Source organism: Phocoena sinus, chromosome 19 (assembly GCF_008692025.1).
Source record: "Phocoena sinus isolate mPhoSin1 chromosome 19, mPhoSin1.pri, whole genome shotgun sequence".
Classification (NCBI taxonomy): domain Eukaryota; kingdom Metazoa; phylum Chordata; class Mammalia; order Artiodactyla; family Phocoenidae; genus Phocoena; species Phocoena sinus.
Window position 1 is genome coordinate 54,559,462 of NC_045781.1, and position 24,308 is coordinate 54,583,769.

Here is a 24,308-nt window from a genome sequence, read left to right on the forward strand (position 1 = left end):
GGCAGGTCTGCAGGGAATGCTGGTGTTAGCGTCCAGTCCTGGGGCTGTGAGGGGGGATTTGAGGGGACAGGTAGGTCTGGAACCCAGCACGGTGTCTGCGGCACGCAGGCTCTTAGGTGTGGTGGCTCCGTGGGTGGTGACCTGCCGTGGCTGGAGAGGCAAGGAGGCCACGAATCCCCCTTTGCCACTGTCAGCAGGGTCAGAAACCTGTCTGATGCTAAAAATGGTTCTGAACCTGGATCCCAATCCGCAGGCATCGCGGGTGCTGTGCACACTATTGGCCACAAGATGGCGGTGTTGCCTTTCCCTTTCCTGAACTTGGGGCCTTTTTTTATATTTATATAAATTTATTTATTTATGTATTTATTTATTCTTGGCTGCGTTGGGTCTTCGTTGCTGCGCGCGGGCTTTCTCTAGTTGAGGTGAGCGGCGTCTACTCTGTTGTGGTGCGCGGACTTCTCACTGTGATGGCTTCTCGTTGCGGAGCACAGGCTCTAGGTGCGCAGGCTTCAGTAGTTGCGGCACATGAGCTCGGTAGTTGTGGCGCACGGGCTTAGTTGCTCCGTGGCATGTGGGATCTTTCCGGACCAGGGCTCGAACCCATGTCCCCTGCATTGGCAGGCGGATTTTTAACCACTGCGCCACCAGGGAAGCCTGAACTTGGGGACTTTAATCACAACTTAGCAAATAACAAACCCACATGCCACCCCCAGCCCCCGGGCGGGTGTGAAACCTGCACCCAGATTCCGCACAGCAGGCCTCCCATCCTCTCACAGGAGCTGACAGCGCTCAGAACCGCTGCAGTGACCTGAGCTGTCCCAGCCTGCTGCTCCGCTGGCTTTCACCAAGTTTCCCCGCAGGCTCTTGGGGGCCCCCCCAGCCGGAGCTGGTCGTCATCTCCAGTGGAGCAAGAGTGGGCGTGTTCGCAGATGTCCCAGGGCACCCCCTCCCCAGGCCCTCAGATGGGTCACCGTGCAGGCTGACTCAAGACACGGCTTTCTGGTTCCGGCACGGAGCCCAGATCACAAATCCCTCCCGCTAAATGTAGAGGCCGTGGCCTCAAACTTCAGACGTTTGGTAACCACCAGGGCGATTTTTATATCACTGCCATAAAGAAACACTCAGTGTTTCCTGTCAATAAATAGAAGTTAAGAGTAAAAATAATACGTTAAAAACAAAGCAGTATTACATCATTCTAGATAAATTTGGTTGCTTCTGAGATGCACGTTAGGGAGTGGGAAAGATGGACAAGGCACAAGACAGACTTACAGACGTTCCCCTTGAGGATCCAGAAAGTCCTCAGAAGACTTTTGGAAGAATGAGAATCGGAAAAAGATTCAGTGAGATGCTGGCTTTGTCCAAGAGCCTCCAGATTCGCGCACCTCACACTTCGGGAAACTTCTGGGGGACCCTGTCTCTGGACACACACAGTGCGCTCTTCCCTTGGGCTTATCGACGTCAGTTGCTGCAGATGTGATCTCGAGGGGCCAGCGGTCAGTACCGAGGGCCGGAAGGAAAGCCACGTGCAGGCAGAACTCAGAGCCCGGCGAGGAGCTGCCCTCGGGGCCAGGAGATGGGCGGCTCCCCAGCCCCACGTGGCCAGCGGCTGGCGCCGTGATGCTGGGGGACTGTCCAGGCTCTGTGGGCCTTCCGGAGCTCTGCCAAACGCTGGATTTAAGCTTTTGCTTAAAAATCTCGCACACGGGTCTGCACGTCACCTCCCCGCACGGACGCTGGTGTTAGCGGCCATGCTGCGGCGCTGAGATATTTGACGAGATAAGGCCAGCATGGTGTCTGCCGGGCAGCGAGATGCTCTCAGGTGTGCAGCAGAAGCAGCCCATCCATAAATGTGGTGCCTCAAACGCGAGCATGCGGGGGGCTTGGGGCACCAGGTAATCTCAGCTTCATCAGGCCCTCCGAATACCCAGGCTTGCCCCCAGATGTGTTCAGTGGAAGCCCACGCCGACAACTGCCTTAAACTCTGAACATTTGCACCTTTCTGTCTGCACGACTCAGCGCTCTCTGGGTTCTGTGCAACCACAGAGACGGGTCAGCTTGTTGAAATAAGCACTGGACATCCCAAACCCCTCGGTTCCAATTTCTGCAATTCTCAAAACAGCCTTGTCGCTGAAAGCTTTTTTACCCAAGACCTCAGGATCACGAGGCCGCCACCCTCCAAAGCAGCAGCTGATAGCTGACCTTCTGAAGAGGAAGGTCCATGTGTTGAACAGCCACGGGACTCCTCAGTCCTGGCCTGAAGCCAGGCAGGAGGGGCCTGCCAGGGGCGTGGGCTTTTGAGGGTCTTACACGTCACACACGAGAGAAATTTATTAACAAACACGTGACACCTCTGTCTCTCCAAGCTTAACCTGCACTCCTGCAGTGACACCAGTCGAGCCCAGAGGAACACTCTCCGTGTCCCTTGCTTTATGTCCTTGAATCAAAAGGCCGCTGTGCCCAGCACCAGTGGTTGGCAGGCTGTGGTGTCACCGGCAGACACAGCGCCGCTTCAGAGCAGAGGGGGGACTGCAGCGGCAGAAGGGCATAGGCGACAAGGAAGACACATCATTCAACTGTCAGGCCTTCCTTTCCGATGGCAGAAATCCAAGGGATTTGCCAGGCCCAAGTGTAGCCGCCCAGAAGGCCAGGACGGGTTCATGAGTTAGATACGCCTGTACTTTCTGACCATCCCAACCCACGGCCCCATCCACGGAACCCCCAGACATAACTGTACTGTCACGATTGTTATATGGATGACCTTCAGACACATAAAAACTGTAGCTTTACAGTACTTTTTTCCCTTCGATTTTGTCATCACAAAGACTACCTGTGACAGTAGAGGTTAGGACCTAATTTATTTGAACCCAGATACGGGTTCTAACCCTGGTGTCATCACTTACGAGCTATGGGGCCATTACTGAATTTACAACAAGTAATGTCACCATTTTAGTTTATAAAACAGATGTAGGGCTTCCCTGGTGGCGCAGTGGTTGAGGGTCCGCCTGCCGATGCAGGGGACGCGGGTTTGTGTCCCGGTCCGGGAAGATCCCACATGCCGCGGAGCGGCTGGGCCCGTGAGCCATGGCCGCTGAGCCTGCGCGTCAGGAGCCTGTGCTCCGCAACGGGAGAGGCCACAACGGTGAGAGGCCCGTGTACCGCAAACAAACAAACAACAAACCTTGGCTATTGTGAATAGTGCTGCTGTGAACATAGGGGTGCGTGTATCTTTTTGAATTACAGTTTTGTCTGGACCATATGCCCAGGAGTGGGATTGCTGGATCTCATGGTAGCTTTACTTTTAGTATTTTTAAGGAACGTCCATACTGTTCTCCATAGTGGCTGTACCAATTTACATTCCCACCAACAGTGTAGGAGGGTTCCCTTTTCTCCACACCCTCTCCAGCATTTGTTACGTGTAGACTTTTTTTTTTAACATCTTTATTGGGTGTTAGGTTACAAGGGTGTGGGTTACAAGGGTGTGTTAGTTTCTGCTTTATAACAAATGTGACTCAGTTGTACATATACATATGTTCCCATATCTCTTCTCTCTTGCATCTCCCTCCCTCCCACCCTCCCTATCCCACCCTCCAGGCGGTCACAAAGCACCGAGCTGATCTCCCTGTGCTATGCGGCTGCTTCCCACTAGCGATCTATTTTACGTCTGGTAGTGTATATATGTCCATGCCACTCTCCTCACTTTGTCACAGCTTACCCTTCTCCTTCCCATATCGTCAAGTCCATTCTCTTGTAGGTCTGTGTCTTTATTCCCGTCTTGTCCCTAGGTTCTTCAGGACCTTTTTTTTTTTTTCGTAGATTCCACATATATGTGTTAGCATACGGTATTTGTTTTCCTCTTTCTGACTTACTTCACTCTGTATAACAGACTCTAGGTCCATCCACCTCACTACAAATAACTCAATTTCGTTTCTTTTTATGGCTGAGTAATATTCCATTGTATATATGTGCCACATCTTCTTTATCCATTCATCTGTTGATGGACACTTAGGTTGCTTCCATGTCCTGGCTATTGTAAATAGAGCTGCAATGAACATTTTGGTACCTGTCTCTTTTTGAATTATGGTTTTCTCAGGGTATATGCCCAGTAGTGGGATTGCTGGGTCGTATGGTAGTTCTATTTTTAGTTTTTTGAGGAACCTCCATACTGTTCTCCATGGTGGCTGTATCAATTACATTCTCACCAGCAGTGCAAGAGGGTTCCCTTTTCTCCACACCCTCTCCAGCATTTATTGTTTGTAGACTTTTTTGATGATGGCCATTCTGACCGTGGTGAGATGATATCTCACTGTAGTTTTGATTTGCATTTCCCTAATGATTAATGATATTGAGCATTCTTTCATGTGTTTGTTGGCACTCTGTATATCTTCTTGGGAGAAATGTCTGTTTAGGTCTTCTGCCCATGTTTGGATTGGGTTGTTTGTTTTTTTGTTATTGAGCTGCATGAGCTGCTTGTAAATTTTGGAGATTAATCCTTTGTCAGTTGCTTCATTTGCAAATATTTTCTCCCATTCTGAGGGTTGTCTTTTTGTCTTGTTTATGGTTTCCTTTGCTGTGCAAAAGCTTTGAAGTTTCATTAGGTACCATTTGTTTATTTTTCTTTTTATTTCCATTCCTCTAGGAGGTGGGTCAAAAAGGATCTTGCTGTCATTATGTCATAGAGTGTTCTGCCTATGTTTTTCTCTAAGAGTTTGATAGTGTCTGGCCTTACATTTAGGTCTTTAATCCATTTTGAGTTATTTTTGTGTATGGTGTTAGGGAGTGTTCTAATTTCATACTTATACATGTATGCTGTCCAGTTTTCCCAGCACCACTTTTTGAAGAGGCTGTCTTTTCTCCACTGTATATTCTGCCTCCTTTGTCAAAGATAAGGTGACCCGGCTTCCCTGGTGGCTCAGTGGTTGAGAATCTGCCTGCTAATGCAGGGGACACGGGTTCGAGCCCTGGTCTGGGAAGATCCCACATGCCGCGGAGCAACTAGCCTCATGAGCCACAACTCCTGCGCGTCTGGAGCCTGTGCTCCACAACAAGAGAGGCCGCGATAGTGAGAGGCCCGTGCACCGCAATGAAGAGTGGCCCCCGCTTGCCACAACTGGAGAAAGCCCTCGCACAGAAATGAAGACCCAACACAGCCAATAAATAAATTAGTAAATAAATAAATAAATAAGCAAGCATTTGAAGCCCTTAAAAAAAAAAAAAAAGATAAGGTGACCATATGTTCATGGGTTTATCTCTGGGCTTTCTATCCTGTTCCATTGATCTATATTTCTGTTTTGTGCCAGTACCATATTGTCTTGATTACTGTAGGTTTGTAGTACAGTCTGAAGTCAGGGAGCCTGATTCCTCCAGCTCCGCTTTTTCCCTCAAGACTGCTTTGGCTATTCAGGGTCTTTTGTGTCTCCATACAAATTTTAAGATTTTTTCTTCTAGTTCTGTAAAAAAATGCCATTGGTAATTTGATAGGGATTGCATTGAATCTGTAGATTGCTTTGGGTAGTATAGTCATTTTCACAATATTGATTCTTCTAATCCAAGAACATGGTATATCTCTCCATCTGTTGGTATCATCTTTAATTTCTTTCATCAGTGTCTTATAGTTTTCTGCATACATGTCTTTTGTCTCCTTAGATAGGTTTATTCCTAGTTATTTTATTCTCTTTGTTGCAATGGTTAATGGGAGTGTTTTCTTAATTTCACTTTCCAGATTTTTCATCATTAGTGTATAGGAATGCTAGAGATTTCTGTGCATTAATTTGTATCCTGCTACTTTACCAATTCATTGATTAGTAGTTTTCTGGTAGCATCTTTAGGACTCTCTATGTATGGTATCATGTCATCTGCAACAGTGACAGCTTTACTTCTTCTTTTCCATTTGTATTCCTTTTATTTCTTTTTCTTCTCTGATTGCTGTGGCTAAAACTTCAAAACTATGTTGAATAAGAGTGGTGAGAGTGGGCAGCCTTGTCTTGTTCCTCATCTTAGTGGAAATGGTTTCAGTTTTTCACCATTGAGGATGATGTTGGCTATGGGTTGTCATATATGTGGCTTTTATTATGTTGAGGAAAGTTCCCTCTCTGCCTACTTTCTGGAGGGTTTTTATCATAAATGGGTGTTGAATTTTGTCAAAAGCTTTCTCTGCATCTATTGAGATGATCATATGGTTTTTCTCCTTCAATTTGTTATATGGTGTATCACATTGATTGATTTGCGTATATTGAAGAATCCTTGCATTCCTGGGATAAACCCCACTTGATCATGGTGTATGATCCTTTTAATGTGCTGTTGGATTCTGTTTGCTAGTATTTTGTTGAGGATTTTTGCATCTATGTTCATCAGTGATATTGGCCTGTAGTTTTCCTTCTTTGTGACTCTTTGTCCTGGTTTGGTATCAGGGTGATGGTGGCCTCATAGAATGACTTTGGGAGCGTTCCTCCCTCTGCTATATTTTGGAGAGTTTGAGAGGAAAGGTGTTAGCTCTTCTCTAAATGTTTGATAGAATTCGCCTGTGAAGCCATCTGGTCCTGGGCTTTTGTTTGTTGGAAGATTTTTAATCACAGTTTCAAGTTCAGTGCTTGTGATTGGTCTGTTCATATTTTCTATTTCTTCCTGGTTCAGTCTCGGAAGGTTGTGCATTTCTAAGAATTTGTCCATTTCTTCCAGGTTGTTCATTTTATTGACATAGCGTTGCTTGTGGTAATCTCTCATGATCCTTTGTATTCTGCAGTGTCAGTGTTACTTCTCCATTTTAATTTCTAATTCTGTTGACTTTCGTCTTCTCCCTTTTTTTCTTGATGAGTCTGGCTAATGGTTTATCAATTTTGTTTATCTTCTCAAAGAACCGCTTTTAGTCTTATTGATCTTTGCTATAGTTTCCGTCATTTCTGTTTCATTATTTCTGATCTGATCTTTATGATTTCTTTCCTTCTGCTAACTTTGGGGGTTTTTTATTCTTCTTTCTCTAATTGCTTTAGGTGTAGGTTAGGTTGTTTATTTGAGATGTTTCTTGTTTCTTAAGGTAGAATTGTATTGCTATAAATTTCCCTCTTAGAACTGCTTTTGCTGCATCCCATAGGTTTTGGGTAGTCGTGTTGTCATTGTCATTTGTTTCTAGGTATTTTTTCGATTTCCTCTTTGATTTCTTCAGTGATCTCTTGGTTATTAAGTAGTGTATTGTTTAGCCTCCATGTGTTTGGATTTTTTACAGATTTTTTCCTGTAATTGATATCTAGTCTCATAGTGTTGTGGTCAGAAAAGATACTTGATATGATTTCAATTTTCTTAAATTTACCAGGGCTTGATTTGTGGCCCAAGATATGATCTATCCTGGAGAATGTTCCATGAGCACTTGAGAAGAATGTGTATTATGTTGTTTTTGGATGGAATGTCCTATAAATATCAATTAAGTCCATCTTGTTTAATGTATCATTTAAAGCTTGTGTTTCCTTATTAATTTTCTGTTTGGATGATCTATCCATTGGTGAAAGTGGGGTGTTAAAGTCCCCTCCTAATGATTGTGTTACTGTCGATTTCCCCTTTTATGGCTGTTAGCATTTGCCTTATGTATTGAGGTGCTCCTAGGTTGGGTGCATAAATATTTACAATTGTTGTATCTTCTTCTTGGATCAATCCCTTGATCATTATGTAGTGTCCTTCTTTGTCTCTTGTAATAGTCTTTATTTTAAAGTATTTTGTCTGATATGAGAATTGCTACTTCAGCTTTCTTTTGATTTCCATTTGCATGGAATATGTTTTTCCATCCCCTCACTTTCAGTCTGTATGTGTCCCTAGGTCTGAAGTGGGTCTGTTGTAGACAGCATATATATGGGTTTTGTTTTTGTATCCATTCAGCCAGTCTGTGTCTTTTGGTTGGAGCATTTAATCCATTTACATTTAAGGTATTTATCGATATGTATGTTCCTATTACCATTTTCTTAATTGTTTTGGGTTTGTTATTTTAGGTCTTTTCCTTCTCTTGTGTTTCCTGCCTAGAGGAGTTCCTTTAGCATTTGTTGCAAAGCTGGTTTGGTGGTGCTGAATTCTCTTAGCTTTTGCTTGTCTGTAAAGGCTTTAATTTCTCCATCAAATCTGAATGAGATCCTTGCTGGTAGAGTAATCTTGGTTGTAGGTTTTTCTTCTTTATCACTTTAAATATGTCCTGCCACTCCCTTCTGGCTTGCAGAGTTTCTGCTGAAAGATCAGCTGTTAACCTTATGGGGATTCCCTTGTGTGTTATTTGTTGTGTTTCCCTTGCTGCTTTTAATATTTTTTCTTTGCATTTTATTTTTGATAGTTTGATTAATATGTGTCTTGGCCTGTTTCACCTTGGATTTATCCTGTATGGGACTCTGTGCTTCTTGGACTTGATAAAGTATTTCCTTTCCCATATTAGGGAAGTTTTCAACTATAATCTCTTCAAATATTTTCTCAGTCCCTTTCTTTTTCTCTTCTTCTTCTGGGACCCCTATAATTTGAATGTTGGTGCGTTTAATATTGTCCCTGAGGTCTCTGAGACTGTCCTCAATTCTTTTCATTCTTTTTCTTTATTCTGCTCTGCAGTAGTTATTTCCACTATTTTATCTTCCAGGTCACTTATCCATTCTTCTGCCTCAGTTATTCTGCTATTGATCCATTCTAGAGAATTTTTAATTTCATTTATTGTGTTGTTCATCATTGTTTGTTTCCTCTTTAGTTCTTCTAGGTCCTTGTTACACATTTCTTGTATTTTCTCTATTCTGTTTCCAAGATTTTAGATCATCTTTACTGTCATTATTCTGCATTCTTTTTCAGGTAGACTGCCTATTTCCTCTTCATTTGTTTGGTTTGGTGGGTTTTTGCCTTGCTCCTTCATCTGCTGTGTGTTTCTCTGTCTTCTCATTTTGCTTAACTTACTGTGTTTGGGGTCTCCTTTCCACAGGCTGCAGGTTCGTAGTTTCCCGTTGTTTTTGGTGTCTGTCCCCAGTGGCTAAGTTTGTTCAGTGGGTTGTGTAGGCTTCCAGGTGGAGGGGACTAGTGCCTGTGTTCTGGTGGATGAGGCTGGATCTTGTCTTTCTGGTGGGCAGGTCCACGTCTGGTGGTGTGTTTTGGGATTTCTGTGTCATTATGATTTGAGGCAGCCTCTCTGCTAATGGGTGGGGTTGCGTTCCTGTCTTGCTAGTTGTTTGGCACAGGGTGTCCTGCTCTGTAGCTTGCTGGTCGTTCAGTGGAGCTGTGTCTTGGCGTTGAGATGGAGATCTCTGGGAGATTTTCGCCGTTTGATATTACGTGGAGCTGGGAGGTGTCTTGTGGACCAGGGTTCTGAACTTGGCTCTCCCACCTCAGAGACACAGCCCTGACCCCAGGCTGGAGCACCAAGAGCCTGTCAGCCACACGGCTCAGAATAAAAGGGAGAAGAAAGAAGGAAGGAAGGGAGGGAGGGAGGGAGGGAGGAAGGAAGGAAGGAAGGAAGGGAAGGAAGGAAGGAAGAAAGGAGATAAAATAAAGTTATTAAATAAAAAATAATTATTAAGAAAAAAATTTTTTAAGTAAAAAAAAAATGCACAGACAGAACCCTAGGACAAATGATAAAAGCAAAGCTATGCAGACAAAATCTCACACAGAAGCATGCACATACACACTCACTAAAAGACAAAAAGGGGAAAAAAAAATATATATATATATCGTTGCTCCCAAAGTCCACCTCCTCCATTTGGGATGATTCGTTGTCTATTCAGCTATTCCACAGATGCAGGTACATCAAGTTGATTGTGGAGCTTTAATCCGCTGCTCCTGAGGCTGCTGGGAGAGATTTCCCTTTCTCTTCTTTTTTTTTTTTTTTTTTTTTTTTGCGGTACGCGGGCCTCTCACTGGTGTGGCCTCTCCCGCTGCGGAGCACAGGCTCCGCACGCGCAGGCTCAGCGGCCATGGCTCACGGGCCCAGCCGCTCCGTGACATGTGGGATCTTCCGGGACCGGGGCAGAAACCCATGTCCCCTGCATCGGCAGGCGGACTCTCAACCACTGCGCCACCAGGGAAGCCCTCCCTTTCTCTTCTTTGTTCGCACAGCTCCCTGGGCTCAGCTTTGGATTCGGCCCCGCCTCTGCGTGTAGGTCGCCGCAGGGCGTCTGTTCTTCGCTCAGACAGGAAGGGGTTAAAGGAGCCGCTGATTAGGAGGCTCTGGCGCACTCAGGCCGGGGGTGGGGGGGGGGGAAAGGGAGGGAGGGGCACGGCGTGCGGGCGGGCCTGCGGAGGCAGAGGCCAGCGTGACGTTGCACCAGCCTGAGGCGCGCCGTTCTGCCGGGGAAGTTGTCCCTGGATCCCGGGACCCTGGCAGTGGCGGGCTGCACAGGCTTCCCGGAAGGGGGTTGTGGAGAGTGACCTGTGCTCGCACACAGGCTTCTTGGTGGCGGCAGCAGCAGCCTTAGCGTCTCATGCCCGTCTCTGGGGTCCGCGCTATTAGCCGCGGCTCGCGCCCGTCTCTGGAGCTCCTTTAAGCGGCGCTGTTAATCCCCTCTCCTCGCGCACCAGGAAACAGAGGTAAGAAAAAGTCTCTTGCCTCTTCGGCAGGTCCAGACTGTTCCCGGACTCCTCCCGTATAGCCGTGGTGCACTAACCCCCTTCAGGCTGTGTTCACGCCGCCAACCCCCGTCCTCTCCCTGGGATCCGACCGAAGCCGGAGCCTCAGCTCCCAGCCCCGCCCGCCCCGGCGGGTGAGCGGACGAGCCTCTCGGGCTGGTGAGTGCCGGTCGGCACCGATCCTCTGTGCGGGGAGTCTCTCCGCTTTGCCCGCCGCACCCCTGTTGCTGTGCTCTTCTCCGCGGCTTCGAAGCTTTCCCCCTCCACCACGCTGTCTCCGCCCGCGAAGGTGCTTCCTAGTGTGTGCACACTTTTCCTCCTTCACAGCTCCCTCCCACTGGTGCAGGTCCCGTCCCTGTTCTTTGGTCTCTGTTTTTCCTTTTTTCTTTTGCCCTACCCAGGTACGTGGGGAGTTTCTTGCCTTTTGGGAGGTCTGAGGTCTCCTGCCAGCGTTCAGTAGGTGTTCTGTAGGAGTTGTTCCACGTGTAGACGTATTTCTGATGTACCTGTGGGGAGGAAGGCGACCTCCGCGTCTTACTCTTCCGCCATCTTGAAGCTCCTCCACGTGTAGGCTTTTTGGTGACGGCCATTCTGACCGGTGTGAGGTCACACCACACTGTAGTTCTGATTTGCATTTCTCTAATGATTAGTGATGTTGAGGGTCTTTTCATGTGCCGATTGGCCATCTGTAGAAAATACGTTTTTTTAATTTAGAAGTTTCCCTACTGGCATTCCAAGTGAGACTTTTGGTTTGTTAATATTCTCTGAGTCTGCATGTGGGGGAAGTTCGGGAACGTTGGACGAGGTGGTTTGCAGGCCTTTCCGAATGGCAGTGAGCAGCCTCCTTCCTCCTCTTGGTTCGTCCTCACCTCTGCCCTTGGGGCAGCAGCTTGCATGGTGGTGATGCTCCGGGTTCTCCTGGCTCTGGCAGCCTCCTTCGGGAATGAGCCGCGATCTCGCTTTTCCTTTAGCAGCTCCATCCAGAAACCTCCAGTAAATAGAGGGACGTCTGCCCCATCCTGGGTCTGGAGGGTGCCCGGTGCTCGCCCACGCTACAAATGAGGAGGCGGGTCTTGCAGGCCACGCTGCGAGCAGGTGGTGGGGGGCTGGCCGTGGTGATGTCTGCCCCCGAGACCAGAGCTCTGAACCATCCAACTGTGGGGCCTCTCGCCCACCTCCCCTTGCGTCGGGCTCACCTTGGCAAGAGGCGCCCATTTTCAGGGTGCCCCCCTTGAGGCCGAGGATGCTCTGGTGGAGGTGCTGCGAGGGAGGGAGCGGGGCCCAGGCAGGACCCTGGGGCAGAGGCTGTCCAGGCTTCCCCCCACCCGCCCAGGGTAGGACTTTGCGATGCGACAAACAGGCCAGCCTGGCCTCCTGTCCCCCTGCTCCCCTGATGCCACATCCAGGTTGGCGGAGTGTCCCCAGGGGAGGACCAGCTCCACTGTGCCCACTCCTTCCCAGCCAGCGCTGGTCACCTGTCAGCCCTGCAAACCCAGCCTTACTTGTCACCAGGTAGGGAAAGCGGCCTGTGGCGAGAAGGGGCCAGGGAGGAGGGGACCTCCAGAGAGGTGGCGGCCAGACCCCGTGGCCCCGTGGCCCCGGAGCGAGGAGGGTTAAGCCCGTGGGCTGTGGAGTCAGGGGGCCTGGGCGGGAGCCCCCGAGCTGTACTTGCCGTCACGCGATCTGGGGAGAGTGCTGTGACCCCTGAGCCTCAGTATCCCCAGCAGTAAAATGGGCTAACTCTGGTCCCTCCCCTGCGAGGGTGACGGGAGCTCCCTCTGGAGGCCCTAGCACACTCCACCCCCCACCCCCCCCTCCGTGCAGAAGGTGCCAGGACCCGTCATCGTCCCTTGTCATCAGCCCACGTAAGTGGCCACCATCACTCCCATCTCAGCCCGGAGCCGGGGCTCCTCAGAGCGCCAGCTGCTCACAGACGCCTGTGGACCCTCCGCAAGAAGCAGCCCTCACCAGTGTGCCCACGCCCCTGCCACTCCGGGGCCGAGGGAGAGGGTGGCCAGGCCTCCCTCCCTGCCTCTGTCCTCCTAGGCCAATGGCGCCCACCTTGGCCCTGTGTCCGGCTGGTGGAGACAGGCCCGGGCGCTCTGACTCAGTCTCTGGCGAAACAGCTCCCCCAGGAGACCGCGTGCTTCACGGCGGGGGCCCACCTCGAGTCCTGCAGAGGAACCGCAGCCCCCAGGGAGGTCCAAGGTCCCAGCCAGTCCTCCCCCCGCCCCCCCGACAGAGGATGCTGCGGCCCCACTGGGTCCTGGCCCCAGCCCTGCCACTTTCTGCGGGGGTCGCTTTGGGAAGGTTGCGCAGCGTCCGTTTCCTCGTCTGTGAAATGCCTGTAACCGCAGCTTCCCGGTGGGGAAGCCGAGATGCCCCGTGATGTGATGCAGCTGAGGCGCTGAGCCCCCGGGGTTGGGGTGAGTCATCTGTAAATGGTGCCCCCCGACCCCATCCTCCTGGGGAGAGCCCCGCCTCCGGGTGTCTGGTAGAACACCACTCCCACGATCTGTTCTGGTTTAAATGGCTGGCCTCCAAGGCTGACAGCAGAGCTCCTGGGGCTTCCGGACCACCGCCACCGGCAGCTGAGCTCACGCAGAGCCGGGCCGCACCCCACGTGCTGCCCTGTGTGCCCCGCCTCGCTGGGCTCCACCTCGGGCAAACACCATGCACAGGCGTTGCCCGGGCGTTGCCGGGGCGTTGCCCAGGGGAGGTGGTCCTGTACCCGGAAAGCTCCCTGCCCAACGCACCCCACCCCAATCCCAGTGCCGGGAGCGGCCGGGCAGTCGGGTGGGACCAGGCTGAAAGCCCAGAGCTGAAACTTGGAGGGAAAGGTAATCCTCGACAGTCCCCTCCCCGCAGGCTTTAATCCCCTGCAATCCCTCCTGTGGGAGCTTTCTGGGACAGCCGTAGCAAAGGACCACAAACTGGGCGTCTTAACACAACAGAAATGTGTTCTCTCACGTTCCCGGGGCCAGAGCCCCGGATCAGGGCGTAGGCAGGGCACCACCCCTCAGGCTCTGCCGAGCGTCCTCCCTTGGCTTGTGACTGTATCACTCTAGGCCCTGCCTTTGCGGTCACAAGGCCCTCCCTGTCAGATCTCCCTCTCTGTGACAGGGACAATTGTCATTGGATTTAGGGCCACACTAAATCCAAATGATCTCATCTCAACATCCTTACCTTGATTAACTTTGATCTGCAAAGACCCTTTTTTCTCAATTGGCCGCATTCGTAAGTTTCTGGGGTTATAGGACTTGGATGTATCTTTTGGGAGGCCACCATTCCACCCACTCCTCCAGTTTCCTCTCCCCGAGATGTGATGACGTCTAAACAAAGATGTGGAGACACATGGGGTTTGCCTGGCAGCAGTTCATGTGGCTCAGCTTACATCTTGACCGCCAATTCCTGTTGCACACTCCCAAGCCCCTGGATATTAGAATGGATGGGGGGATGGGAAGAGCAGGTCCAGAATGTCTGAGATGGAAAGTCCCAGGGGAGGAGCCCAGGCTGACCCCCTCATTTACAGATGAGAAACCTGAAGGCCAGTCGACACTCCCAGGGAGCCAGGGGTTTGAAGGTGCCCTGGAAGAGCTGACGCCTCTGATGTCATGTCTCCAGGAACAGAAAGGTCAGCCCCAGAGGAAGGAACCCAGGAGCCTCTGGTCTTAATTGTCCCTCGCTTAAGGAGTACTCTTAGGCCCAATTCATGCAGTGGTATTTATGGAACACCTACGTGCCAGGCCCTATCCTAGGCATTTGTGATCCACCAGGGAACAGAACAGAAAACACCCTGCCCTCTGGGAACTGGCATCCCAGTGTGGGGATCCAGACAAGCAAACGAGCAAGTAAGTGTGTAGTGTGTCAGTGCTGGCGAGGGCTGTGTGGCGAGAGACAGCTGCATGAGGAGGGTAGGAGCTGCTTTTTTTTTTTTATTTTAAGATTTATTTATTTATTTTTGGCTGCATCGGGTCTTAGCTGCGGCACGTGGGATCTTTCATTGTGGTGCGCGGGCTTCTCTCTAGTTGTGGCATGCCGGTTTTCTCGTCTCTTGTTGTGGCGCACGGGCTCCAGGGCTTGTGGGCTCTGTGGTTTGCGGCACGCAGGCTCAGTAGTTGTGGCGCGCCGGCTTAGTTGCCCTGCAGCATGTGGGGTCTTAGTTCCCTGACCGGGGATCGAACCCGAGTCCCCTGCATCGTAGGGAAGATTCTTTACCACTGAACCTCCAGGGAAGTCCCAGGAGCTGTTGTTTTATACAGAGTGCTCTGGCCACTGAGAAGACATATGAGCAGAGACCCACATGGACTGGAGGAACAAGGCACGTGCATGTCCGAGGAAAGAGCATCGTAGGCCCAGGGCACGGCAAGTGCAAAGGCCCCGTGGTGGGAGCAAGCCTGGGGGAGGCCCAGGAAGGCAGAGAGGCGGGAGAGGAGATCAGACGGGTGATGCCAGGTCGCAAAGGACTGGTTTACACCCCAGGTGAGAGGGAAGTCGTTGCAAGGCTAGGGCCCCCTCCCTCTCCCCGCTCCCTCTCCCCACTCCCCTCCCCCCTCCCCCCCCCCCCCCAGCTTTGTTTGATGCGACTGTCCTAGCTGCTGCGTGGAGGCTGGGCCGGTTTAGTTAGAAGGCTCTGCAGCAACACAGGGCAGAGATGTGGCAGCAGCTGGGGTGGTGTCAAGTGGTCAAAGTCCAAACACATTTGCAGGTACAGCGGGTGGGATCTGCTGATTGAGTCGGGGTGTAAAGGTTGCCTCTGAGCAGCTGGAAGGAAGGAAGAGCAGCTCTGGGGAGGGGGGGGGGGAGGGGGAGGGGTCGGCGGGGAAGAGGGGGGAACCGGCTCTGGCACCCGGGGAAGGGCGGGCTTCCCAGTGCAGGGAGCCGAGGTGGCCAGGCAGGTCCTGCCTCTTGAGTCCCCCCTTCTCCACCTGGCTGCATCCTCCCTCTGCCAGTCGCTGCCTGCTGGGGCCCAGAGGGCTGGGGCACGGAGTCAGGCCCCCGCCCAGGGCCCTGCCCCACCCAGTCCCGGCCAGAGCCAGGAGGATCGCAGGAAGGGATGCCCGCTTCCCCGCCTGCAGGGGTGGGCGGGGTGCCGAGCCTCCTCTCCAGGAATGTGGTCACAGCATTAGAGACACAGAAGCTCCCCGTGGGGGGGCCTGGAAGGGATCCAGATCCCGCGCCCCTGCCAGCGCAGACACTTGCACATGGGGGTGTGTACGCAGGGAGAGGCGGGAGGGGGCAGTCGGGATGGAGAAGACCCAGAACCCCAGACCCGCCCCCCACCCCCACCCTGTGGCCTTGTTTCTAGGCTGGCTCTGCCTCCTGGGCGCCTCCATGAATAATGATGATGTGATGATGCTGGCGGTGGCGGAGGCCAGCCTTTCTGCAGGGCTCCCCGTGAGCCGGGGTTGCTGCTTTTATCCTCCTGTTACCTTTGGGGAGACTGAGGCCCAGAGTGGTTGAGTCACTTGGCCCAGGCCACACAGCTCGGAAGCGCCCCTGAGGCAAGTTCCTCAGCACACTGCCTCTCAGAGCTCTTTGTGGTTGGGCCTCCACCCTCCTCCCCAACACCCCCCTCTTCCCCCCCAGCACTCGGCACCCTTGGTCCCACTGTCACCCTCACGCTCACCAGGCCGTCCCAGCCCCAGGGTGTCCGTCAGTGCTGTCCCCTCTGCCTGGAGGCTCCTCACCTATCCTTCCGGTCTTAGTGGAAACATCACTTCCTCAGAGAGCCTTTCCCTTCCCGTTGATTATTGATCAGTGCTGAATCAAGCAGGACCGCCACCTCCCACGTTCTGTAGGTGATGCCCTCATTGGTGTGACCCAGGATCACAGTACAAAGGACCATCCTCTGGCCCCACCCACTGAACCTAGCTCTGGAGCGGTGATTCTCAACCCTGGCTGCACGTGAGAATCACCTGGGGAATCTTTTAAAACCCCAGCGCCCAGGCCTCTAAGGGTGACAGTGGTTATTTATATAACCGTCTAACCCAGGGTTCCCAAAGTGTGTTCCAGGGAACACTAGTTCTGCAAAACGCACCTTGAATAAAGGGTGAGTGGCCAGTGAGTTTGGGAAATGCTGCTGTAAAGCCATCCCCCTACACCTGGGCATCAGACGCGTCGGGGTGGAAACCACCCTCCCTCCAAGAAAGGAAGGCCAAAACGCCTGAATCAGCCTGCCTTCACTGCAAGGACCGCTTCAGCCGAGAGCAGCTGGGTCCTTGTCCAGCGGTCAGTCAATCAGAGACGTTGCCAGCCTACCCTGAGCCGGGCGCAGATGCTGCAGGGTGTACGAGGCAGATATGGTCCCCACCCCTCCCCGCCCGAATCCTGGGCATGGCTGTGGGCGCATCACTCTGTACCCAGCTCTCGCGTCCCTCTTCTCAGGCGGGCGCCGCCATGCTCCGCCCACGGAGCTGAGCGGAGGGTTAGGGCAGGGTGGACATGAAACCCTAGCAGGAGAGAGAAGTCACCGCCGCAGGGTCCCTCCTGCCAAGCCGGGGCTCCTGGAGGGCCTCGGCTGGGTGCCCCCACCCTGCTCATTCAGCAGGGGGTCGGGGGGCCGGCCTAACTCAAGTTCAGGGGTCCAGGGTGGTGAGGCCGAGTTGAGAACGAACAGGAAGAGGCATCTGTTAAGTTTCAGGAACCCGTATTCAGTCCTGTTTGAATTGTATCTATTTATTGACCAGATAGTACAGGAAACTGGCTCAGCATCCAGCAAGTGCCAGTGGGTTTATGGTGAGAAATCAGCCCCCAGCCAGGCAGGTCCCCACTCACACACCTGCTGCAGGTGCTGGCGTGTCCTCCCAGGCAGCAGACCCGTCCTTCCCCTCTTACCACTCCCTCCTCCCCTCCCCCTCCCTTCCCATCCCCATCCCCCTCCCATCGCCCTCCCTCCTCCCATCCCCCTCCCCCTCCCCTCCCCATCCCCCTCCCCTCCCCCTCCCGTCCCCCTCCCCCCCTCCCCCTCCCTCCTCCCATCACCCTCCCCCTCCCATCCCCCTCCCTCCTCCCATCCCCCTCCCCCTCCCCCTCCCATCCCCCTCCCCCTCCCCATCGCCCTCCCTCCTCCCATCCCCCTCCCTCCTCCCATCCTCTCCCTCCCCCTCCCCTCTCATCGCCTCCCTCCTCCCATCGCCTCCCTCCTCCCATCCCCCTCCCTCCTCCCATCGCCCTCCCTCCTCCCATCCCCTCCCCCTCCCCTCCCCCTCCCATCCCCCTCCCCTCCCCCTCCCCCTCCCCTCCCCTCCCCCTCCCCTCCCCATCCCCCTCCCCTCCCCCTCCCCTCCCCCTCCCCCTCCCCTCCCCTCCCCCTCCCCCTCCCCTCCCCTCCCCCTCCCCCTCCCCCTCCCCTCCCCTCCCCCTCCCCTCTCATCCCCTCCCTCCTCCCATCCCCCTCCCCCTCCCATCGCCCTCCCTGCCTGCCTTCTTTTCCTGCACAAATGGAGGCAAAGTCTACCCACCATCCTGATGTCCTGTTTTCACCTGCAGTCACGGAGAACCTTTTGTGTCATGCCCAAAATAATGGCTGCAACATATTCTACTGTAAGAACGTGCCAAAACCTATTTGACGAGTCTCTTGACCATTGGCACTTGGGCCGTGTCCCGTTTTCTTCTAAACAATGCTGTAGTGGATAACTCAAGGCAAACATCATTTCACACAGGTGCGAGGCTGCCTCTAAGACAAATACCTCCCGAGGCATTGCCAGGTCAAGGCCATGTGCGCTGTCATCGTGACAGATGCGGCCACAGCACCTCCCGAGAGGGTTCCCGCCGCCGCGCCCACCCGCGATGCCCGAGGGATGCGGGCGCTTATGCTGAGTCCCTTTCTGTCCTCCAGAAGCTCACCGGACCCCCCGCCCCCCGACCACCCTCACCCCGGGTTTCTGGCCTCTGGTCTCAGAATCATTTCTTACGCTGACATCCTATGCAGAACGTTGATAACTGAAAGAAATGGAAGTGAGCCGGGGTTCAGGCAGGGATGGGCTTCTGCTTCATTGTCTCCCACCCCCAGGACACCACCTCTGGGCCACCCAGCCAGGGCACAAGGAGAGACACTGAGTTCTCCCCAGGCTAAAGAGGCAGGGGGAGAGAGCATCTCTGGAGCCGGGAGAGAGCCAGACCACGAGGAGGAATCACAGGGCTGGAGCCAGGCCACAGAGGGCGCTCCAGACAGGCCGACTGAGGAAGTGTCTCCCAGCCCAGTGGCCTGCCTGCCTATGAGAGCCGACTGTCAAGCCTTCAGAAATTCTGTGAACCAGTTGTTAAGCACTCCCATTATTGAGAATTAAATTATATGAACTTACAATTAATAAATTATACTCAAAGCAAAGATAACACCTACTCAAAATTCATCACTCCTTAATGACTTTGCTCCATTTCGCTACGAGCTGTGGTCGTGAGGTTCCCTACATGGATGCATCTGGAAATACTCCTGCACATCTCTCCCCAACTCTGCGGGCAGACCTGTCATGGGGGTGACTTGAAATTGACCGTGGTGGGAGCATTTACACCGCAGAAGTTGGCAAACACTGCCAGTTGGGGCTGGTTCACCCCTTGTAGCTGGTTGTGCAACGTCTGCCCTGAATGCTCCCTCCTCCTGTCCTCTGACCTCCTGCCTCCTGCCTGCCTCTCCCTTCGATCAAATCCAACCAGAAGCAGCTGGCTAGGGCCTCAGCCTCCCAGGGCTCACAGCAGGACAGAGAAGGGAGGGCATGGATCTGGGAGAAGCCAGTGGAAGATAATTGGCACGCCAGGCCCCTGCTCTCGGGGAGACAAAAGACACCTTGTGATCCGGATCACCCTCCACGTGGGGCAGGCGTCTGTGACCAAGGAGGCTCGGGCTGGTGCTCTGATGACAGAGCTAACCACGTCAGCCCTGAGCTCCAGAACCCCTTCGCAATTTCTAGAGTAATGATGGCATACTTCTACTCCAGGGAATTTGTGTTCCCATTTTGATCGATTCATCACCAACATGTTCACAAGCCAGGAATCAGTGGTTCTCACACTTGAGCTGCATCAGAACCCCCAGAGGGTTTGTGGGAACACAGATTGCCAAGCCTCACCCGCAAGTTTCTGATTCAGTGAGCGTGATATCGTGATATAATAAGACATATGTATTTTGGTCCTCATCCCTGCCTCCTGGCCAGAGCTCCTAAAACCTTTGTCATTTCCTACATGATGAAATGCTAGGAGCATGTTTTATACTAACGGTTGATCTCTGACCCCCACTTCTGGACGCAGAACTTCCAAATCCCTTGGAATTTCCTGGGTGAGGGGAGCATCTTTTGTTCTAATGAGGCGACCCTGGGTGGCCTCGGGGACGGCTTCAGGAGGGGGCTGGTCACCAGGACCACGATGGGAACCTTGGAGCTTTCAGCCCCACCGCCTTCGTCCAGGGAGGGGAGAGGGGCCGGGGAGTCAACAATCGATCGTGCCTCCGCGATGAAGCCTCCATAAAAATCCCTAAAGTATGGGGTTTGGAGAGCTGCCAGATCAGTGAACGTGTCCCCATGCCGGGAGGGTGACGCACGCCAGCTCCACAGGGGACAGAAACTCCTGTGCTCAGGATCCTTCCAGACTTCCCGTCTGTCTCTTCGTCTGCCTGTTCATGTGTATCCGTTAAAACATCCTTTGTAATAAATCAACAATAGTAAGTAAACTGTCTTCCCGGGTTCCCTCTAGCAAATAAGTGAAGCCAGGGAGGGCGTCGTGGGAACCTCTGATTTGTGGCCAAGGCAGACAGAAGTGTGGGTGGCCTGGGGACCCACGGCTTGTGCCTGGCGTCTAAGTGGGGCAGCAGGGACTGCGCCCCTAACTTGTGGGGTCTGTTCCATCTCTGGTTGGTGGCAGAATTGAATTGTAGGACACGCAGCTGGGGTCTGACTCAGTCGCTGAGGGCAGACACCCACACATCTGGGGCCAGAGGTGCTGTGACTATGAGAATAAAGGAAAGAAGCAGTGAGTTTGTCCCAGAGAGTGAGTCTGGAGTGGAGCCTGAGAACTTGCATCTCTGAGTTGGCAGGTGGTTGGTGCTGATGTGGGCTTTACTGTACGAAGCTGAGCATCTCCTGCTCTGGGACCCCACTTGGAGAATTCGGCTCAGAAGTGTGGCCAGGTGGGCCAAGGTGATGTGCACGGGCCAGAGCTTACAGTGATTAAACCACCAGCTCGTTGCAAAGAGGGGATGCAGTGAGGCACAGGAAACAGGGACGTTGCCCAGGAACCCCATGCGCGTAGGACCAGGGCAGTGGCACAGCTTGGGTCCCTGAATTTCAAAGATAACTTGCTGATAACAGGAAGAAAACGCCTCTCCCGCTTAGGAAGCAGGGACTTGCTGACAAAGCCCTGACCCGGGCTGAGGACAGAAGGGGAAGAGAAATCTTGGAAGAGGGAGGAAATCAATCAGGCAGGGGCTGCCAAGGTCGCTGGCCACCGAGGCAGCAGGATTCAGGGCCAAGGAATGTGCCTCTCAGGGCTGGAGTCCGGAGCGAGCAAAGGACGGCAAACGCGAGAGAGAACATTCTGTGTGGTTCCTTTGATGTCAAGTTCAAGAACAGGCACCACTAACCTCAGGGGACAAAAGTCGGACAGAGCTGGGCGTGTTCCATGTCTTCCCCTGAGTGGGGGTCACACGGGGGTGCACACTTTGGATGTGTGGGCTTTACTGTATGGAGCTGAGCATTTACTGCACATTTACCGCGGCCTCCTGTGTGCCGGGCGTCCTGCTGGGCTCTGAGGAGCTGGGAGGAAGGGGCTGCCCTGACTGTGTGGCATCCCTCCCATGGTGCAAACCCGGTGTGCTCAGAAGAGACCCGGCCAAGGTGGCTTCGAGCGGGCAGGTGGAAGTGGGCCGAAGGATGCGGGTCAGGGCCCGGGAGACGTCGGCAGGTCGCCACGATGCTCTGGTTAGATCTGAGAAGACGAGGCGGCCGCCTGCAGGAGGGCGACGGAGGGACGTGTGCTCCCGGTGGAAAAGACAGTCCACGCAGAAGGACAGAAATGACGTGTGTGCAGGGAACTGTGGGCCTTCGATACAGCTGGAATGTGAGGTTCACGGTGGGACAGAGCCAGAGATATTCGGCTGGGGAGATAAACAGGGCCGGTGGTGGAGGGCCGGGCGATGCCGCCGAGTTGGAACTTCTCCACACCCCCCCACCCCACGGAAGCTTCCCGTGCAGGAAGTTGGCTGGTGTCGGGGGCCAGCCGGGCGGCGGCCGCAGGGACCCGGCCAAGGTGGTGCGTCCCTCTGGAGAGCCACGTGCAGTGTCTGGTAACCTCACACACTCGCCTTCCCTGTGACCCGGCGTTTCCGCTTCCATGCATTCACCCCAATAAACGAAAGCCAGTGTCCCCGCAAAGGCTCGCTCTGGAACCATCAGAGCAAAAGCTAGAAACAACCAAATGTCCAGGAAACAGACACACAAGCTGTGGAGGACGCAGACGGTGAGGCTCTGCCCAGCGGTTAAACGCAGGGACCCACAACCCACGCACCGGCGTGAGTGGACCCAGGGCCAGAGATCCAGACATGAGAGAGAACATTCCGTGCGATGCCGTTGGTGGCAAGATGGAGAGCCGACAACACTAATGCGTGGGGACCGGAGTCAGAGGAGGGGGCATTCCAGGGGGCCGCGCGTGTCCTGCATGGTGGCCTGCGTGGTGGCCACGTGGGCGTGCACGTCTGCAAACTTAAGCGTGCACTGCACTGTGTGTAAGAAGTTGACCCACTGCACAGAACTCACGGGGACAATGCAGGTTGCTGCATTGCAGGACAAGGCAGGCGAGAGATGGGGAGGCCCTCGGTGACGGACAGATGGGGGGTTGTACACGGTGGGGCAGTGACAGGATGTCATGCCCCCTTGCTCTGGGGACCCCGTCCTGGGGATCGATGCGTTCAGCCATCCAGTCCCAGGTACCTGAGTGTGCCAGGGAGAAGCCCACCAGGAGCTCCAGGCTGGTGAGTGTTGGGAGGCCTGGTGAGGAGGGCCCATGGAGACCTTGGGTGCGGGGGGGCCCGTCCAAGGCCAGAGTCAGGACCAGCCTCCAGTCTCGGGGCCTCTGCGGTGCTTGGTGTCTGGCGGGAGCTCAGAACCTAATCATGGTGTGAATGGATGAGAGAAGGAGCTCAGGGCCAGACTCCTGGTAAATTCTTTTGCTGTGAGGCATCTCTTACCCTGAAAACGACTGGCTGGCAGGCCCCCGCTCCTGCACCTCTAAATGGGACCAGGGCCGCTTCACAGGCGTTCGGGGCTCCGAAGGGCCCTCGCTGGGTTTAAGCTCTGCTTTCACCATCTTGATCTTCCTTTTTTTTTTTTTAACTGAAGTATGGTTGATTTACAGTGTTGTGCTAGTTTCGGGTGGACAGCAAAGTGATTCTCTCCTTTCAGATTCCTTTCTGTTATACGTCATTATAAGATATTGAGTAGAGTTCCCTGTGCTACACCGTAGGTCCTCATTGTTTATTTCATATATAGTGGTGTGTATCTGTTAATCCCAAACTCCTAATTTATCCCTCCCCGCCATTTCCCCACTGGTAACCGTAGGTTTGTTTTCTATGCCTGTGAATCTGTTTCTGTTTTGTAAATAAGTTCAGTTGTATCATTTTTTAGATTCCACGTATAAGCGACATCATATGATATTGGTCTTTCTCTGTCTGACTTACTTCACTAAGTATGATAATCTCTAGGTCCATCCATGTTGCTGCAAAGGGCATTATTTCATTCTCCTTATGGCCGAGTGATATTCCATTGTGTATATATGTGCCACATCTTCTTTATCCACTCCTCTGTCAGTGGACACTTAGGTTGCTTTCATGTCTTGGCTGTTGTAAATAGTGCTGCAGTGAGCACAGGGGTGCATGTGTATTTTCAAATTAGAGTTTTTGTCCTTTCTGGATATATGCCCAGGAGTGGGATGGCTGGGTCATACGGTAGTTCTATTTTTAGCTTTTTAAGGAACCTCCACGCTGTTCTCCATAGTGGCTGCATCAGTTTACATTCCCACCAGCAGTGCAGGAGGGTTCCCTATCATCTTGATATTCTTACTAACTGTTGAACAAGGGGCCCTGCGTTATCATTTTGCTCCAGGCCTGCGTATTCTGTAATCTGTCTTGGTTTGGGCCCTGGGAGAGGGGTCTCTGGGCACCTTGGGGTAGGGTAGAGGATGCTAAGACTGAACCAGGACAGCTGTCTGGGGGGTTGGGGGCTCCCAGACACATATGCAATCCCACGGTTGCCAGGGAGGAGGGGAGATTCAGGGTGTAATCATGGTGGTATTAGGGCAGGAGACTCACAGGACCCAGATCCTGCCGGGACCCGGGCTCCTGTCCTCCCCATGAGATCCCTGGGAGAGGCACCAGCACAGGGGGTGCCCACTGACGTCAGTGGGCACCGTGGGCCCAAAGCTTCCTGCGGAGTGGTAGGCGGGGCTGGGCTTCAGGAGCCCGACCTGTTTCTCCACAGCCCCAGGCCCCGGCCAGAGACCCAACCCGCCCTGCACACGTGGGAGGAGCAGCCACGCAGGCCAGTCCCAGGAGAAGGAAGAGGGCATTCACAGTGGTGGCCGCCCCTGCCCAGGACAGACCACACAGGCTCAGGGAGAGGAGAGCCTACTGGGCAGCTCTGGATCCTCGGGAAGGAGGACAGACCATGCCCGCATGCCCTGTGACCTTTAACCCCTCAGCAAGTTCCACCCACTGGCACTTCCACCTCTCCTGTCTGCATCTCATACCCTACAACACACAC

At 53.3% G+C, this 24,308-nt stretch overlaps 2 protein-coding genes across 2 annotated transcripts in view; both read left to right on the forward strand.

Annotated features, from left to right (window-relative positions):
* OSGIN1 (oxidative stress induced growth inhibitor 1) overlaps positions 1 to 24,308 on the forward strand; it is a 56,595-nt gene that overhangs the window by 9,163 nt on the left and 23,124 nt on the right.
* On the forward strand, positions 11,234 to 14,532 carry LOC116743461 (vegetative cell wall protein gp1-like). Its single transcript, XM_032611868.1, has 2 exons — positions 11,234 to 12,078; positions 12,391 to 14,532. The coding sequence occupies exons 1-2, from the start codon at positions 11,810 to 11,812 to the stop codon at positions 12,953 to 12,955; spliced, it is 834 nt and encodes a 277-aa protein (XP_032467759.1). The 5' UTR covers positions 11,234 to 11,809; the 3' UTR covers positions 12,956 to 14,532.